The sequence below is a fragment of the Sinocyclocheilus grahami genome, unplaced genomic scaffold (genome assembly GCF_001515645.1).
Source record: "Sinocyclocheilus grahami isolate Dianchi unplaced genomic scaffold, SAMN03320097.WGS_v1.1 scaffold1132.1, whole genome shotgun sequence".
Lineage (NCBI taxonomy): Eukaryota > Metazoa > Chordata > Actinopteri > Cypriniformes > Cyprinidae > Sinocyclocheilus > Sinocyclocheilus grahami.
Genome location: NW_015506311.1, coordinates 471,772 through 491,124, shown reverse-complemented (window position 1 = coordinate 491,124; position 19,353 = coordinate 471,772). Strand labels below are relative to the sequence as shown.

The following is a 19,353-nucleotide window of genomic DNA, read 5'->3' as shown; positions in this document are numbered from 1 at the left end:
CAAAACAATCAAACAACAAATCAATCAAAAAAACAACCAAAAACAAAAAAAACAATCAATCAAACAAACAAACAATCAATCAATCAAACAATCAATCAAACAAACAAACAAACAAACAAACAATCAATCAAACAAACAAACAATCAATCAAACAAACAATCAAACAAACAATCAATCAATCAATCAATCAAACAAACAAACAAACAAAAAAACAATCAATCAAACAAACAAACAATCAATCAAACAATCAATCAATCAATCAATCAATCAATCAATCAAACAAACAATCAAAAAAACAATCAATCAAACAAACAATCAATCAATCAAACAAACAAACAAACAATCAATCAAACAAACAAACAATCAAACAAACAAACAATCAAACAAACAATCAATCAATCAAACAAACAAACAAACAATCAATCAATCAATCAAACAAACAAACAATCAATCAAACAAACAAACAATCAAACAAACAAACAATCAATCAATCAATCAATCAAACAAACAAACAAACAAAAAACAATCAATCAAACAAACAAACAAACAAACAATCAATCAAACAATCAATCAATCAATCAATCAATCAAACAAACAATCAAAAAAACAATCAATCAAACAAACAATCAATCAATCAAACAAACAAACAAAAACAAAAAAAACAATCAATCAAACAAACAAACAATCAATCAATCAAACAAACAATCAATCAATCAAACAAACAAACAAAAACAAAAAAAACAATCAATCAAACAAAAAAAACAATCAAACAAACAATCAAACAAACAAACAAACAATCAAACAAACAAACAAACAGACGAAAAAAATAAATAATTAACTAAACCAAAGGACAGAAAGATTGGTGAAGCCTCTTACACTTTCGGAAATTTGCGTAGGCTATTAATTTATTATAATTTTACAGAAGACTATATGGCTACCTATGACTGAAAGACTAGCACATTTCTGTTTTACCATACATATTGTTTGTTTGTTTGTTTTAGTGCTTAACTATGTATTCACTGCAGCATGAAAGCTAATGTGAAGTGCCCCTCAACTGTTTTAAAATATGCCCCATCCGTAATTTTACAGAAGACTATGGCTACCTATGACTGAAAGACTAGCACATTTCTGTTTTACCATACATATTGTTTGTTTGTTTGTTTTAGTGCTTAACTATGTATTCACTGCAGCATGAAAGCTAATGTGAAGTGCCCCTCAACTGTTTTAAAATATGCCCCATCCTAACAACTCAAACACGAACCCAGCGCAGCGCGCGCTCTGTCGAGCGTTTACCGCTACGGCAAAGCGCGTGTCCCGTTAAAGAGCGACAATCTGCGTCATGTGACGGCGGACGGACGGAGAGATGAAGATGGCGCAGCACCGGCGCTGAAGAGGCTCCCCGTTCACCGCGTAAAATCACGGAAAACCGTATCGAGTACGCGTAAAAGAGCGCCGCGCGCGCACGTGACTCGAGAAACGCTCAAGGTTAGCTTGTCCTCGCGCTGTTTTGTCGGTTTCCGGCGGCAAATCACGACTGACCGAGTCAATGAAATAAATAATCGACCGTCTCCATCCTCAGATGCTGCTGCGCCGCCGCATCCATAACGGGAGATCCAGACGCGCACGGATGGGAAACCTGAGCTGACGCGTGAAGCGTGTCGATTGTTTGAGGAAACACACGGCTGTGAGATAAACACGTCTGCTTCAACTTTAATGTGTCATCGTACATGACATTTAACCGAAACTCTTCTAATATCTTGGTTATTTTACCGGGATCATGTGGACACCGACCGAGGACGAGAAAATCGGAGTGGGTGAGTTGAAAATGTTTATTGATATAAATATACAAATTAAGCTAAACTAAACTAATTTCAGGTGTTTTATGTGGCTTATGAATCATTTTAAGCAATGAGGATATATCAAACTAGATGCCGTTACCACGCAATGTTAATGCTGAGGAGAAATGCGTGACCTGTTTTATGAATTTAACACTTTTACCAAGCTAGAATGTGTTGAATTCAGCTTGTAAATCGTTCTGCACGACTGTTGAATACTAACGTGATGCTACAGTGGCACACACTGCTGCTGTTGACGCTATAAACTCGACTGACAGGGGGCGATACGAGCGGTGCGTTTCCAACAGGTGGAAACCATCTAATATTGAGGTCTAACACTCCTCATCCACACCAAAATCATCTTCTGAGAGAACATAAGCTTCTGGAACAAATGGACAGTGTGTTCATTCAACAAATGAACAAGTCAGCATGTTGCATTGGTCACCGTTTCCCCGGAAAGCGTCACGGCAGTGCGTGAAATGCCAGTGCATTTCACAGCTCCCCTACTGAGCCTGACAGATCCAGACAAGCTTCATGTACACACAGAAGCAAATTCAAACACAGAGGTTATTGATATACCTTCAACAGAAGGAAAATGGCTTGTGTGGATTATAAAAGAAGGAAACATTGCTGCAGTAACTTGGGAATTTGAATTATTGGTCTCATAAGGCCCTTATGAGTCACCATTTTCAGAGAGAGCAGCATTTATGCGGGTGTGTGATTGGTCATGTACAATCTAGCTGTCACATCGGTCAGATAAATGCAGATTAATAAGATGCATTGTTGTGTAACTAGACTCAGTCCTGGTGGTTCACTTTCTGTGCTCGCGTGAGTCACGATGCAAAATGGCAACCTTCACTAGTACATTTTTGGAAGATGCTATTTGCTGGCTTTTTTGTTGTGGCGTTAGTGATTTGAAGCCTTTTTAGTTGCCTCAAACTTTAATTACTCGTATATGGGAGATTCTTTAATTAGTGCAACTTTTCTGTCTCTTAAGAATGGTTTTAAAGAACGATTCTATTTGAGGAAAAATAGTGTCAATAAAGTTTTTAATTGACTGTCTTTAATGAGTTTTCTCTTAAGTTTTAGGAGTGTGCAAACACTAAATTGGCTAAAATACAGTTTTACAATTTGTATAACAATTAAAAAAGCATTTCAGAGAACAATTGCATTTTTCTTATGTTTAGGCATTTTGAAAATGCAATTTTAAAACATGATATTTCAAATGTAATGTATAAGAGGACATTAATCTGCATGACATTTTTTTGAGTTTTACATTTATTAAAAATATATGTCATTAACAAACCAGTCAGTGTTAACAGTTGTTGGTTAAATATTTCATGATTTTAATGTCTGAAAATAAATACGTACATACATTTATACATTTTGAATTCAAAGGGGATTGAACAAATCTTTTATCCAACATTAAAATCAAACTGAAAATATAAATAATGCTGAAATAACATTGTTACGACCACAAAATATACCAAAAATACGCTTACAATGTATCTGGTTTAAAGTTTTACTTTTCAAGGTTTTTAGTTGTCAAAAGTGTCCCTAACTGAAAAATCACACATATGAAAGATGAAGAGGTGAAAATGAAAATGCAGTGCCATTGCATCTTATTTGCAAGTAACAGAAAAGCAAAGTCAAACTTAACGTTTCTCCCCAGGGAGTCATATAACCTTAGATACGGCCCATTTGTCAGAACTGTCATCCAACATCTGCTTTAGTTTTAACGATTATATTTTATGAGCTACAGAATTATAAACTGATAGGAACAGACCAACTATTTGTCATCTAGGAAAGCAGATCTGTCAAAAGGATGGGAGTTTTACATTCCGACCCAGCAGAAGGTGGTAACTCATGGATGTTCTCCAAAAGGCCGACCCCCTGAGATTCTGGCACGCCATTGAAAACCGGCTATTCACGCTGGCTCTGTGTGAATGGGTCTTTGTGATGCAATGGGCATGTTGAATGTGATGCTAACCCCACAGCCTGCTAATGCACCGCACAGATCACATCAATGGAGGCCATTTTTCCTCCTCGTCTCTAATTTACTGTAGAAAACATGTTGAATCAATAGTGGTTTGATATTAATTCTGCTTTTATATTAAAGGAATAATTCAGTCAAAAATGAAAATTTGCAAAATGTACTCACCATCAGGCCATCCAAGATAAAGATGAGTTTGTTGCTTCATCAGATTTGGAGAAATTTAGCATTACATCTCTACAGTGAATGGGAATGAGAGTCCAAACAGCTGATAAAAACATCACAATAATCCACAAGTAATCCACACCACTACACTCCATCAGTTAATGTCTTGTGAAGTGAAAAGCTGTGTGTTTATAAGAAACAAAGCCATCATTAAGACGTTTTTAACATCAAATCATTGCTTCTGGCTAAAGTACAAGTCCATAATATTGCTTTCTCCAGCGAAAAAGTCTTGTCTGAATCAGGAGAGAAATACGCACAGATCAGGCACCGTTTACAAGCGAAAATAGTTCTTAACAAATATGTGGGTGGATTTTGATGTGAGATACAACAGGAGATGGACCTTTTCACTGGAGAAAGTGTTATTATGGATTATGGATGTATTTTGGCCAGAAGCGATGGTTTAATACATTTAAAATGCCTTAATGATGGCTTTGTTTCTTACAAACATGCAGCTTTTCATTTCTTAAGATGTTAATTGTTGGACTGGAGTGGTGTGGATTACTTTTGGATTATTGTGGTGTTTTTATCAGCTGTTTGGACTCTCAATCTGACGGCACCCATTCACTGGATCCATTGGTGAGCTGCTACAGATATTTGATGGCGAATTTGGCTTTTTTGGGACAAGAACAGGTTTTATCAGTATAGAAACAGAACATTTTGAGGTTGTAAAGGAAATTGTCATATTTGAGATGGTCTCCAGCGAAAAAGTCTTGTCTGAATCAGGAGAGAAATACGCACAGATCAAGCACCGTTTACAAGCGAAAATTGTTCTTAACAAATATGTGGGTGGATTTTGATGTGAGATACAACAGGAGATGGACCTTTTCACTGGAGAAAGTGTTATTATGGATTATGGATGTATTTTGGCCAGAAGCGATGGTTTAATACATTTAAAATGCCTTAATGATGGCTTTGTTTCTTACAAACATGCAGCTTTTCATTTCTTAAGATGTTAATTGTTGGACTGGAGTGGTGTGGATTACTTTTGGATTATTGTGGTGTTTTTATCAGCTGTTTGGACTCTCAATCTGACGGCACCCATTCACTGGATCCATTGGTGAGCTGCTACAGATATTTGATGGCGAATTTGGCTTTTTTGGGACAAGAACAGGTTTTATCAGTATAGAAACAGAACATTTTGAGGTTGTAAAGGAAATTGTCATATTTGAGATGGTGATTGCCACCACATATAACAAATTCCACCTCTGATTATGAGGACAAGGCTACCAAAATATGGCTTCATTTTACTACACTATCCAGCACTGTTTCTTTTACATAAGTCATACGTGACATTGTTGATATAATGGAGATAATAAGATGGAAATCTACTGTAAGAGGGCCAGACTGCTCAATTGTATGGTTAAAGAGCCAAATTTCCTCATAATGCCTAGAGGTGATGTATAATTTACTAATGTGCGCAATTACATCCCATTTTGATCTGGCGTTGCATACTGTTGTATTCTTGGGGCATTTGCGAATGGCAGCACTCATGCTGCATTGAATGTGGGATGTTTCTATGTTGGTGTATCTGAATTTCAAACATATAGCGCTTTGTTGTTTGATGTTTGGACAAAAACTAATGTGTAAAAAAACTAAATGCTAAAATTTTTTTAGAACAAATATCAACAAAGAAACTAATTTAAAGTGTTTTATATTGGTTAAACATTTTTTGAGTGTATGCTAAACAGGTTTCATCATGTGAAGCTGAACTTGAACTTTTTATTCGCTTTAAGGTACACTAAGTCATTTTTCATTTACGCTGTGCTGACCATTCTGGTTGTCGTCTTGAACTCCTACTTACACCTAGTGGTGTGGATGTAGCATCTAAAGTTTTCAGTTACTGATGCCATTGCATAAATGTGCCATCTGCAATGAGACATAAATAATTTATTCTGTGAGCAGAAGCGACCAATTTTATGCGTTTACCAAGATGCAAAAGTTCAGCTGGTCATGTGATTTCAAAATGGCTGCCTCCATGAGGTGACCTGCTCCTTGTTAAACAAAACAGATTTTCTTTTTTGGCTTGCTGATATAACTGCTGTCTTCATTTCGTGGTGTACATCATTTTGAATTTGTTCCCCCCAACATACTACTTAGTAGAGATGCACCGATTGATCGGCCAGGGATTGGAATCGGCCGATTTTCCTCATGATCGTTATTTTACATGATGTGTTATTTTACATTTGATTACTTTGTGATTTCTGTAGTATTTCTTAACTGAATAAAAACTTACTTAACCTGAAAAACTTTCATAGCTCTCTTTATTCTATTGCATTTATTTGTGCTGTTGTTTGCAATTTTTGTTATTTGTTCTTATTTTATTACAGATTTTTACTTGTTTTTTTATGAAAATTTTTATGAAAATTTTTTATGACTTTGCATTGAAGAAAAGTAGAGTTTTGTTTGTATATGCTGTCAATTATAGTTCTTAGAAAGAAAATTGTAATCGGCAAAAATCGGTATCGGCAGATCACACTAACAAAGAAATCGGAATCGGCCAAGAAAATTGCAATCGGTGCATCTCTACTACTTAGCTGTGTAAAACTTCTTTAATGATGTGAAAATGACTGTGAATGTTTATCATTAACGACTTCGCAATATAGCAAGCAGATTTTTTAATCAGCTCATATTCTGCCATTTCAGGCTGCCTGCTCTCAAGATATCTAAAATCAGAGTTCGGAAGTTCAGTAAAGTCGTAAGTCAAAAGTTTAAAACATTAGCACTTAGGATGTGCTGATAGACGCGATAGTGCTAATAGAACTCTTCCAGTCGCTTCTGAGATTTGTTTGTCATCTGTAGCTCTGTTAAAGGAAGGAGTTAACAGGCAGATGGGGGAACTATTATGTCCCCTAATTTAATCTGTACTGGATGGACGGCTATCATGCTGAGGCTGGGGACGCTTTGGATATTCGCCATTGAATATTCATCTTAGCTTAATGAAGAGGCTGCGCTCAATTAGAATGTTATAGAAGGATGTGATTGTGGGCTGTCAAAGAGACGGGGTGAGAAGGAGGGTGTCCATTGTTGTTCAGTAGATCATTAAGCGCAGTTATGAGCCATCACACTCGCCTATGACAGGAAAAGAGTGCTCAGGATTTCAGAAATGTTGATGGAGGTGGAGGTTCTGGAGGCACTGTAGCTTTTATTCAAAAAGTAGGTGGTGGAAAGTTTGTTTGTGGAAGAGACTGTCACATTTCAGCCTGCAGTTAGTTATTAGCGATGTTTGCTAAGGCTGATGCCTCAAATCGTGGCTTGTTTTGGTGTGCTCAAGTGTTTCTAAGTGTTTCTTCAGACTTAAAATGATGATAAAATGGATGATAAAATCACAATATTGAACTGAACATTGATACTTGGGGTTAACAGGTGTTAGATGGCTAGCAAATGCATAGCATTCTTGTAAATTTGTTTAGGCTAACAATGCAAATTGCTAATAATTAAGTTGAAAGAACATAGTCTCAGTGCCATTATTGCAGGATATTAACTATTTTTGCTACTGTTAACTACTGTTGTCTCGACAAACATTTATTCAGAAAGTAGAAACTGGAAAGTTTGTTTGGGAGGCTGTCACATTTCAGACTCTAGTCTGAGGCATCAGCCTTAAATCATGTGGCTTGTTGAGGAGCGTTGCTAATTTAAGTGTCCAGACTTAATTTTTTTCACCTGGTGGATGATAAAATTGGAGATAATTCACATAGATTTACATGTAACTAAGACCAGAATATTGATACTTAGGGGTTAGCAGGTGTCAGGTGGCGAACAAATGCATAGAAACACGTTCAATTGTAAACTAGATAAACTAAATTAGTCCAAATCAACTCGTGGGAGATTTTTAGTATTATTTGTAACAAATTACTAATAATTAATTTGGGAGAACACAGTCTCAGTGCTGTTATTGTGGGATAAAGACTATTTTTGCTATTCCTACCAATTTTCCATGGTTATGTTGATAAACTTCTTGTCAAAAAGTACAAGGTGGAATGTTGGTTTGTTTGGGGAGCCTGTCACAATTTAGACTGTAGTTAGTTGTAGCGATGTTTGCTAAAACTGATACCTCAAATCCGACTCCTGTGAGCTTATTAGTATAATTTGTCTACATTTGAGTTTTGTTCAGGCTATAGTTACACACATTACTGATTTAATTAGGAAGAACACATATCTCAGTGCAGGAATTTGCTGTTCTTACTGTTATCTTGACATATAACATGCATCTCTTGTGAAACTTCTGGAACATTTTCACCCCTCATGCATCTCCAAAATGTGTGATTGTGCTGAATATCAGCAAGAGCGGAACACAGGGAGAAAGAAGCATACAGAGAAGGGAATAACAAGGCACAAAACATGGGAGATGTCAGCAGTCGATACCTCCACCAAACTGTTTACAGCCATCCTTAACCAGAGGGGGCTTGCTCACATGTTCAGTCACAAATGTCACTGTTGCAACGCAAGCAGACATGAACATTTGGGAAGGGAAGCTTGTGGGGGAGTAGAATTGGCACGCAAGACCTGTCATCCTGAGCCCCATACAAACTCACACACGCTTTATATTGTGAGCTTTCTCTACGCACACCCCTGCTGAATGTTTGCTAGAGGCAATGGGTGTAAATTATATATAAAAAACTGTCAGCTCCTGATCGTTACTCTTATTTTGTCTTCGATTGGGCATTTAAAAGCTTCATTCTTAATGAAGTCTTATGGTCAGCCTGTGGCCTTAGTGCAGCTTGCCTGGGTCTAATGGGTTTCTGTGGATATGAATAATGTTTTTGCTTTTTGTTAGTGTTTCCTCATTATTTTGTACATTTATATTTCATTGTATAGTTAGAATAGCTGTTCTACATATTTAAATATTCTATACTACCATTCAACAGCTTGGGGTAAATACAATTTTTTTTTTTTTTAAAGAAAGTAATACTTTTATTCAGCAAATTGATCAAAAGTGACGATTACATCGTTACAATTTTTTTTTTATTTGTTAGCATATTAGAATGATTTCTGTATGATCATATGAAACTGAAAACTGGAGTAATGATGTTTTAAAATATATTAAAATAGTTATTTTAAATAAAAAAATATATATGTTTCACATTATGATTTGTACTATATTTTTGGTCAAATGAATGCATCCTTAGTGAGCATAAGATACTTTTTTTAAGCAAAAAAATCTTACTGACCCCAAACATTGCAACGGTGATGCATATGTATTATATGCATACATATCAACCATTTTTCTAAGTAATGAAAATTATTTTTTAATTTAAAACATCAAAAACAGGAAAAGAAGTGTGTGTTTACTTTATTCATTGTACGTCTACATAAAACCGTGTCCGCAAAATGTGAAATATTTCTTAGTGAAACTAGATATACAATGAAAAAAGTAGGGCACAGCTTAATTTTAGCAGTTAGGCATTTAGTCAGGAATTGATTGAATCTTAAAAGGTGGATAGGTGGTTGGAGGGGAGGAGCTAAATAATAAGCAGCCTTGGTGATGTCACTGAAAAAGAAAAGACGTTTCAGAACTTTTCTTTCAGAAGTGATTGAGTATATAACTCAATCTGAGTATTGTTTATAATGTAGAGTAGGAACTAGAACTAGGATTAGGTTTTTAAAAATTTTTTTGTGGAGGTTAGAACGTGTTTTAATTGCATTTGAATTAGTCCTAAGCATTAATGAATTAATTCATATATCCTATAAAGTAGCAACAGAGCAAGTGGTTTTAGAGGAGGCGCTGTCCAAGGTGCTGAACACAGATCTATTGTTCAACACACACGGATTGATACCTGAGCCGCTCTGGCAGCAAATAGGTTTACCACGGTTTTCTAACACCCAAGATGCATTCAGCAAATCCTCGGTTAGATACTCCTTCAAACACATCCTCTCGTCGAAATCCCATGTCAATAGCGACATAATCGCCATGAAAGTGGCGCGTCGGAATCCTCCTATTTACCTTTTCCTCTGGCCAAACCCGACGCTCCTGAATGAACCCGACTGAGCAGCCGGCAGGTCATTAGTAAAACATTCCGGCGCTCTCGCAATAAGATCCCTGATTTTGCTAGCTGAACAAACTTGATTAGCTCTCTTTCAGTCACTCACTAGGTCTCAAATCAAACATTTACCTTGCATCAATATTTCCCTGATTTAAGGTAAATTCCAGGTGTCTTTTCTTCACAGACTTCCCTCTTTTCAAACAGTCTCTCTCTTGCTGTTTATCATCCTCAACGATTGATTCTTCCCGTCGACGGGTAGCGCTAGTGCTAATCAGCGAGTTCTACTATAAACTGTGAGAGTTCGCCAACAAATTGGTCTGATGGTTTGTGTTAGAGGCTTTAGTTGTGGAGTCTTTATGGAAGTTTATTTAGTCGCCCTTTGATCGCCACTCATCCCCACGGAAGCAAAGGCCTTAAATTGCCTGTTATCTTCCCAGGACTCAATCTGGAATTTTTATATAGCTTGTTTTAGCGGTGTATGGAGTCCATTATGGATGTTTTCAAGACTTTTAATCTGTATTTTTGGTTTCAATTTCCTAGTGTCCTTTATACTTTCTTATTTGCAGAAACAAGTACAACTTTTGTGTTTGTGATTGAAAGTATCTATTTCCCATAAGGATGTGCCTTATCCCTCTTGTAGACAAGGCCGGCACAAGGGCCCTAAGCATTGTAGGATTCTGTCTGAGAGTTCCGTTGTTGTTATGGCAACCACTGTGAAACAGAAGCCGGCCTGCAGAACTCTGGCACAGGGATTCCAGCATTACCATAACAACCCTGTTGTCACAGTCAGAAATTAGTATGGTTTAGTAAGCAAGTCACTGTCGAGGAGGTGAATCGCATGTCCGCCAACCTTGTGTTGTAGAGCAAATGTCGATTAGCATGAGGGATTGTGATATTTGACTACTATTTGTGATGTATCCCACTTGCATGCGAAAGATTGTACATCATGTCCTTGTGATGTGGATCTGAATGTGGCTTGGATATTTATAATTTTTGGAGATGCCAATTTAATTTTATGTATTTCTGAGTGCAACTAGATATACAGTGATAGAAAAATGTAGGCATGGCTTAATTTCAATGAGGAATTGATTGGATTGAAAAGGGCACATTTTGATTCATATAGACCGGCTGCTTGCCATTTTATGCCTCTAAAATCAGCATGATTACAAATGTGATTTTATTCAACATTTAAATAAACAAGAAGGTCATATTATGAGACTTACGTTTTAGACACTATATTGCCTGTTTTTGCTTTATTTTGCCAACAAAATAATTCCAAACACAGCCACAGCGCTGTTTTGCATCTCTGAGCAACATGACAGCGATTCGTTCCTGAATGAGTCAACCATTTAAATGATTCAGTTCAATCGCAATAACTCACTTCTTAACAGTGACTTGCTGTAACTTGCTGGCGGTTTTAATTTAACATTTAAAGTATATTTTCGTTTTTAAAATAATTTGAAATATTAGTATTCAATGTTTTATGTTTAAAATAACAAAATATTATTTATGCATTTGTAACTGCAACTTAAATGCATTCATGTCCCTCTGTGTGGGAAATTCATCCCATGCAGCTTCTGTGTTTCCTCTGCATTGCAAAGATGAATTTTGATGCTGTTATCATTTGTTTGGTAACAGCCCAAATGTCTTTTATTCTAACTGACTGATTAAATGTAAGAGTTTGACTCAAAAGATGATGCACTTTTAGAAAAAAAGGCTTTATAAAGGTAAAAATTTTATTGGAACAGATTAATTTCTATCACTGCTGTGAACTGACCAGCACACAGAATATGAAGGATATCTAAAACAAGTTTTACGCACGCACGCACGCACGCACGCACGCACACACACACTCACACACACACACACACACACACACACACACACACACACCAGTACGTAAAGGGACATTTTAGAGGGTTTATTCTCCAAATAACTCCAATATCATGTTGCAGAAAAATGTGTTTAACAGTTGTGTATGGTCTCTTGTTCTTGTTCCAAGTTTCCTTCCTGTCCACTGATGCCTTCCAAGAAGACAGTAAAGGCTTATGTCATGCTTGAGCTTTAGTTAGGCTGAAACTTGAAAGTTAAGTTGCACGACATAAATGCAATGTTTAGGTATTATTATTATTTTTATTACTATTATTTTGATGTATGCCTTAGTTTTAGTTTGAACTGTTTACCTTTTTTAAAGTAATGTGAAATTGATTGTTGTATTTTTATTTATTTATTAAATTTTTTTATTGATATATTTGTATTTGCATTTTGAATGTAATTTGGCAATTAAATGCATTAAATGGGTTTAGTTTTCACGGTTATTAATGTATGCAATTTCAGCAATAAAAATGTAAATTTTTTAAAAAAGAAAACAAATTAGTTGTTTATTTTAAGAGATCTATCTTATTATCTCTGGCATATTTAGTATTGCTCTTTAATAAAGAAAAATTACTGATCCGATTACTTGATTAATCGATGGAATAATCTGTAGAATACTCGATTACTAAAATAATCAATAGCTGCAGCACTACCTCGAACTGAATTGAGGTAATTTATTTTATAATTTTATTACTGACTGTGTACTTGTCTTTTTTTTTGTAAATTCAATTTAGTTTGAAATCAAATTTGAAATCAAGCTTCCTTGTGCTGTAAGCTTTTGTAACAAAGTTACCCTATTTTAAAGACAAATACACAGAATGAGCAAATGTTTAGGATTAAGACTTTTGTAATGGTAATTGATCAATATTTATATGTATGTAAATAAAAGCCTATATTAAAATCTGTTCACATAAAGCGAATGTTTCTTTTTAGAAGACTTGGATTAAACCAATTTCAAAGCTTGAAATAATAATTGCCTTGAAAAAAATGGATGGACAATTTTTTTTTTTTAAATATTAAAATATCTATATAGCAGTATACAGTATGCGTTCGTTTTGCTAATGGTATTGAAAATGATTAGTTGTCATGAAATCAAATATGACCCTACTTACTTTTTTTAGTGCACATTACTAGTCTTGGTGAACAATTGAACCATGCAAGTCAATAGGACACTGGGAAAAAAATTGTCTGCCTTTTTAGGCGTTAATTCTCTGATGATGTCAATTTGACGGCTTGGGGAGAATCGTCTTGTTAAGTCATGACGTAAGGACTTTTTTCCGCGTCAAAGCCTCTACTCATTTCACTTGAGAATACTATCTCAACAGCCATTTATGAGTATTATTTAATTAATATTACATATTTAACCCTCAAATGTCCCTAATTTCCTGTTTACACTTAAGTCCCTTGGGGTCAATATGACCCCAAACATTGAAAGAGTAATTGTGAAAAATATATAAATTTTCAATCACACAAATAATATATAATTGTTTTTGTTTACTTCTCATCTATACATTAATGCTGTGTTTTGGGAGATATGAAGTACTTTTGTATCTATTTACCACAAAATTCCTCAACTACACCATTAGCTTGCATGTGAAATATAAATTTTTTATGAAAAAATCCCTTAAAAGATGACCTAAATTTAATTTAAGTTGCTTCTGGATATTGATCTAGGTGTTAGGTGTAGAATTCTGCCATTTGCTGGTTAGAAATAAACCTAAAAGGATTACAGTTTAGGAAAGAAATAGTTTTGACCAGCAGAGGGGCATAGAGAGCCATTAATTTTACTGGATGTGGCCAACTGCTTCGAACACAACTTTTGTGATACATTTTGTGAATTTATGTATATATAAACATTAGAAAAGACATTAAAAATAAATATTATATCAAATGGTATAATTTTTTGTGGGTTTTGATGCATTTTGAAATGTCTGTTTTCAAAAAATGCCACAAAAATTTGACAGAAAAATGCCACATAAGACACACCTATAGGACAAGGCTTAGAGTCAGATTGTAGTTGCATATTATTGATTTGAATGAACCAAGTGTAAAAAAAATAAAAATAAAATAACTTTAGAATGTGGAAGAAATTAAAAATATAAATAAAACCAACAGCAATATGCAGAATTGTGTGCATGTGCATGCATTAGGTCTATCTTAAACGTGTTCTGCATTTGTGGCTGATTTCATTTGCCAAATTTGATACAAATGCTATCTGTGGCAATCATACCTGTGTGTGTGTGTGTGTGTGTGTGTGAGAGAGAGTGAGAGGGTGAGAGAGAGAGTGCGTGTGTCTGTGTGTGTGTGTGTGTGTGTGTGTGTGAGAGAGAGTGAGAGGGTGAGAGAGAGAGTGCGTGTGTCTGTGTGTGTGTGTGTGTGTGTGTGTGTGAGAGAGAGTGAGAGGGTGAGAGAGAGAGTGCGTGTGTCTGTGTGTGTGTGTGTGTGTGTGTGTGTGAGAGAGAGTGAGAGGGTGAGAGAGAGAGTGCGTGTGTCTGTGTGTGTGTGTGTGTGTGTGTGTGTGAGAGAGAGAGTGCTTGTGTGTGTGTGTGGGTGGGTGTGTGTGTGTGTCTGAGTGAGCGTGCATTAGGTCTCACCCCTTTATATCTTTGTTAATTTTGCCAAATTCTATACAAATGCTCTCTGTGGCAGTCATACCTGCATGTGTTTGTTTGTTTGTTTGTGTGTGTGTGAGAGTGAGTGAGAATGTATTTTATACATTGCATTTGTGCTCTAGTACCAGGCCTTCAATTCTGTGTGGAAATTTTCAGATTTATGCTGTATTTTTATTTATTTTTTGACAATTCCCATTCATTTCAATGTGGGGTCATATTGACCCCAAGGGACAGATTTGTGAAAACATTTTTTACATACCTTCAGAACAACCGAATCAAGCCCAGTTTTTTTTATGTGAATATAGATATAAAATGTTGAAAAGTCACAAAATCTTATTCCACTGAGATGAAGGGAACCATTTTTTAAAACTAAGTAAAAGTTGATTGGGGTCATATTGACCCCAGGGGAAAAGCTAAGCATTTAAAAAATTGCTGTGTACACTACAGTCTCCATGCTCAGTGTCTCAGACACTAAAACTTTAGCTGAATAACTGTCAGGTCATCAGAGATTTCAGTATGGAGATAAAGGTTAGGATTATAATTTTTCAGTATTACATGACATCGTGTGTACAGTAGTGGTCGACCGATATGGGTTTTTTGACACCCGATGCCGATATCTTGGAAAGCAGGGAGGCCGATGGCTGATATAATTTATTTATTTTAATTTATATTTAAGAAATTTTAAATCATTTGAAAATGGATTAAAAATAATTGTGTAAAATAAACATACTTATAATTTAGAAGACAAAGCATTTTCACAAATAAATAAATATTTAATAAAAATCGAATTAAAAAGGAAGTAAACACTGGAACCAACAGAGCACTCAGTATTCTGGGAAGTTTGTGTGCATTGGGAATCATGTATTTTTTTTTCAAATAAAGCCAAGGTAACACTCATTTTACATCCAGCACGCAATGAAAATTACATGAATATGAGTCAGTGGGCAAATGCATAAAGGGCAGCATAATTTGAAATCACTAGTTTAAAGTTTGTCGGTCGCGCATCTCCAGTCAAGCAGAACTCTCCTCCTGTCAGCATTCAATTTGCACGGACCAACCTTCACGCAGAGAACACGCGATCATGCAGGATACAAATGCACACTTCACAAGATCTGAACTAGATTCGACTAAGTCTACAAGGTTTGTGAAATTAAATGTTCATTAGTCATTCAAAGATTTGTTTAAATGATATAAATGCGTATTTGCTGAATGCTGACGGCAAATGAGAAAGTATAATGTTTGCCTTTCTATTAAGATTATATCATTATTTTGTGTATTTGGTGTAACAGAATATGTTGACATGCTTTAATGTTCAAAAAACACATTATTTTTCAAATACTGTACATTATTGTAGGTCCTCTATGCCCCGCCTCTCTCAAACGTGTCGTTTTCAACAAAGCCCCCTCCTTTGACAAGCGCAGTCTGCTCTGATTGGCCAGCTGACTCAGTGCATTGTGATTGGCCGAACACCACAAGCACGTGTCGGAAATGTAACGCCCCTTACCATAATCGCAGCTTCAGCTTTCAAAGTAAATATCAAGACAGTTAATAATGTCGTTAGTTTTACCATCAATTCAAGCCCGAAAGGGCAACAGAGTCGCGTGACAGACACAGTGATGATGCAGTACACAAGCTGCGGTTAAGACAGCTGACATGCTATGATTTCTGACAGGCACTTCACTCTCCTGTGAAGCGACCCTGTTCCCCTCACACACACACGACGCGTTACTCTGCGCTGCGCAAAACTCCGCATTTGAACAGTCAATAGCAAATACTTAAACTAATAACAAAACATACTTACAGTCGCTGATTCAGAAGCGCCAGATTGTAATAGCAAAGTCGGAATTGACCCTTTTTTTTTTTTAGAAATAGCCTTTGTGCACAGCCAGCCTTGTACTCTTCTAGGTTCAAAAAACTGTCGTCCATAAAATGCGTTGCACAAATTCGAACATCTGGGTTGTGCTGTTCTGTTGTAAATAAATCTTAACCAATGATTCCTAATTGCATCTACTTCCGGAAGGCCAACTAAAGTGCTTTTGCTTTCGCACTGAAACACAGTGTCTCCCTGACATGGCTGCATCAACACTACTGCTGTTCCTGAAACCACACCTTCTTTCTTTGCATGCACATTTGGGTGGCATTATGCTAATATATCCATAGTGACTTAGATATGTGAGGGCGTGTTAGAATGAGCCGTTTTAGGTAGGCATGGCTGACTCTTAACTCTTATAAAGAATATGTCTTTGGATTTGAGACTTTAGTCTTTGCAACTTTACAGGTCTTCTTTATGCACCAAGAGCTTGTAACACTCCAAATAGAAAGGAAAACTTGAAATCGCATCATATGACCCCTTTAAAGCAATCGTTACAATACTTTTTTGTATACATTTTAATTCCTTTGTTTAACAGTTCTATCAGATTATTAGATAGACTTCTATCCATATTAGACAGAACTGAACGACGACAGCGAACAAGAGGGAGAATGTGAGCTGTGTGCGCTCAGGCACTGCCATTCTCAGTGCTGTCAAAATAAAAGTCTGCCGTGTTGTCAAAAGTCCTGCCTCGAACACATCGGCCAAACAGAAAAACTTATCGGCCGATATTTGAAAAATGCCAAATATCGGTCGATATATCGGTCGACCACTAGTGTACAGTATATGCACAGTTTGTTGTTTTTTGGGGGGCGTCTGGCAGAGCATTAGGACCCAGAAGCAGTGAAGCGTGAAATCAGACGTAACAAGCAGATATTCTTAACCACTATCCAACTGTGAATCTGCTATTAGCAAGAGGTTGAGTGGAGGTGCACAACAATAAAACCCCGCCCTTTATTCAATATTCCGTTTCACATGGAAATACATCATAACACTGAAGTCAGTTGCAACTTCCGGTTCATGGGTACTTTAACATTGATATTTTTCAAGGTATTGAAGTTAGAAATTCCTGTATTGTGACCACTAATTTCAGAGAATTTGTCAATAAGGTAAAAGTGGGTTTTGTTCAAAGAAGATATTATCCACATTGATTTTTGATATGAATATTTTTTGGTAATTCATTAAATATCACTGGCTAAAAAGTAGCTAGTAACTAGTACTCTGAGTAGTTTTTGAGAGGAGTACTTTGTAATTTTACTTAAGTACTGTTTTGACACCAGTACGTTTACTTGTAATTGAGTATTATTTCAGCAATGTAACAGTACTTGTACTTAAGTACACATTTTCAGTGCTCTTTCCACCACTGGCCATTGCTGTGTGGTTGCTTAGGTGTTCTGAATGTTTTTTTAGTGCTTTGTGGTTGCCACTTCCAAGGTTGGTAATATTCTGATCTGTAGATATAACACAAGTCCCTCCTTCAATGCAAGTCTTTTAAATTTTTCTGCCTATTTTATCATTATAGGATAAAACTATAGAGAATTCAGATTTTTAGCTCTACTCTAAAATAGTTTTCATATTTTACAACATTTTAAATACATTTTTATAATCATTATCCAGTACTCATGAACCTGAAAAAGACAATGGTCAAAGGCACAGGAAACCCTGAAAATAGAAAACTGTGCCTTTTACTCTAACCTATATTACCTCACAGATAGGCGAGTGCTATAAAAAGTCCCCAAAACCAAAACCTGTTCTCTCAACCATATCACTCTCACTAGATCATCCTGAAAGTGCTGATGGCTAGTCCAAAGATTTATTTTTTTTCTCAACTAAAATTTGCCAGCCGGCCCTTTTCCCTAAGCCCAAAATAGAAAGCTGAAGTCAGCTTTTAGAACGAAACACTTTTGTCTTCTGAAAGGCCTCACTGCCTATTGATTAGCCCTCAATGACTTTGTTAATGGTGACAGTATATGCCATGTTCACTAGGGCTGTGTCTGCCTGGCCTCTCTCTCTGTCTGTCTGCGTGTGTGTGTGTGTGTGTGTGTGTGTGTGTGTTTGTGAGGTCACATGGCTGGAGGCTGGAGTCAAACAGCTCTTAGTGGTGACATAAAACTGCACTTCCATTCCTTCGTTGGGGCCAAATTGATTTTAGCAGTTTATTTTGCAATAATCATTACCAAGCACAAATAATGCCAAAATGCAATTTAGAATTTCACTATATGGAGGGTCAGAATATATTCCTTTGTTAAAGGAAGGATTTGTAAATTAATATCTAAGTTAATAGAAAATTAATAGATAGCATTAATTAAATTAATAGAATGCATGCATGGATGGATAGATGGATGTATAGAACGACAAAACTATAGATAGATGATATATATATATATATATATATATATATATATAGATAGAGAGATAGATAGATAGATGATAGAACGACACAGACAGTCCAGAATCCTGACATTACTCTCCCTCCTGGAAGGTGCGTCCTCGCACCATAGAAACTACATAGGGAGGGGCGGGTGGGAACTTGGGAGGTGGCTCAGGAGGAGGACGGACACCTGGGAGGGGGCCGGCAGACAGAATCCAGGGAGGAGACGATGGAGGGAGGAGCCAAGGAGACAAAAGGTTTTGGTTGGGTCTTCTGTCACAATTGCTGCCGGAAGGAACACGGAGCCGTGGAATACACGAAATAGTCTTTATTAAATCCAAGACACAGGGGTAAATCCAACTCAGGAATAAGGAGCAACACATAGGTGGATAGATTTCACTAAAACAACACAGACAGCATTTGCAAATAAATGGCGCCCTTATTAATTACTATTAATGTTTAATCTCACTGGGCCAATGAGATTTTTCTGTAGGCGGAGCAACTCTGCACAACCCCGCAAAGATAGAAACTAAAGTACCAACAAAGTATTCTGATGCTTGTCGTAGCTAGTTAGCAAAAATTATGTGAGCT

At 36.3% G+C, this 19,353-nt stretch overlaps 1 protein-coding gene across 1 annotated transcript in view; it reads left to right on the top strand.

The window, feature by feature from the left end:
• The first annotated feature begins 1,345 nt into the window (after nucleotides 1-1,345).
• LOC107567192 (dedicator of cytokinesis protein 3-like) overlaps nucleotides 1,346-19,353 on the top strand; it is a 278,352-nt gene continuing 260,344 nt past the window's right edge. Inside the window, exon 1 of the mRNA XM_016252833.1 lies at nucleotides 1,346-1,814. Coding sequence (XP_016108319.1) covers nucleotides 1,778-1,814 — 37 coding nt within the window. The 5' untranslated portion in view covers nucleotides 1,346-1,777. The remainder of the gene's footprint in view (nucleotides 1,815-19,353) is intronic.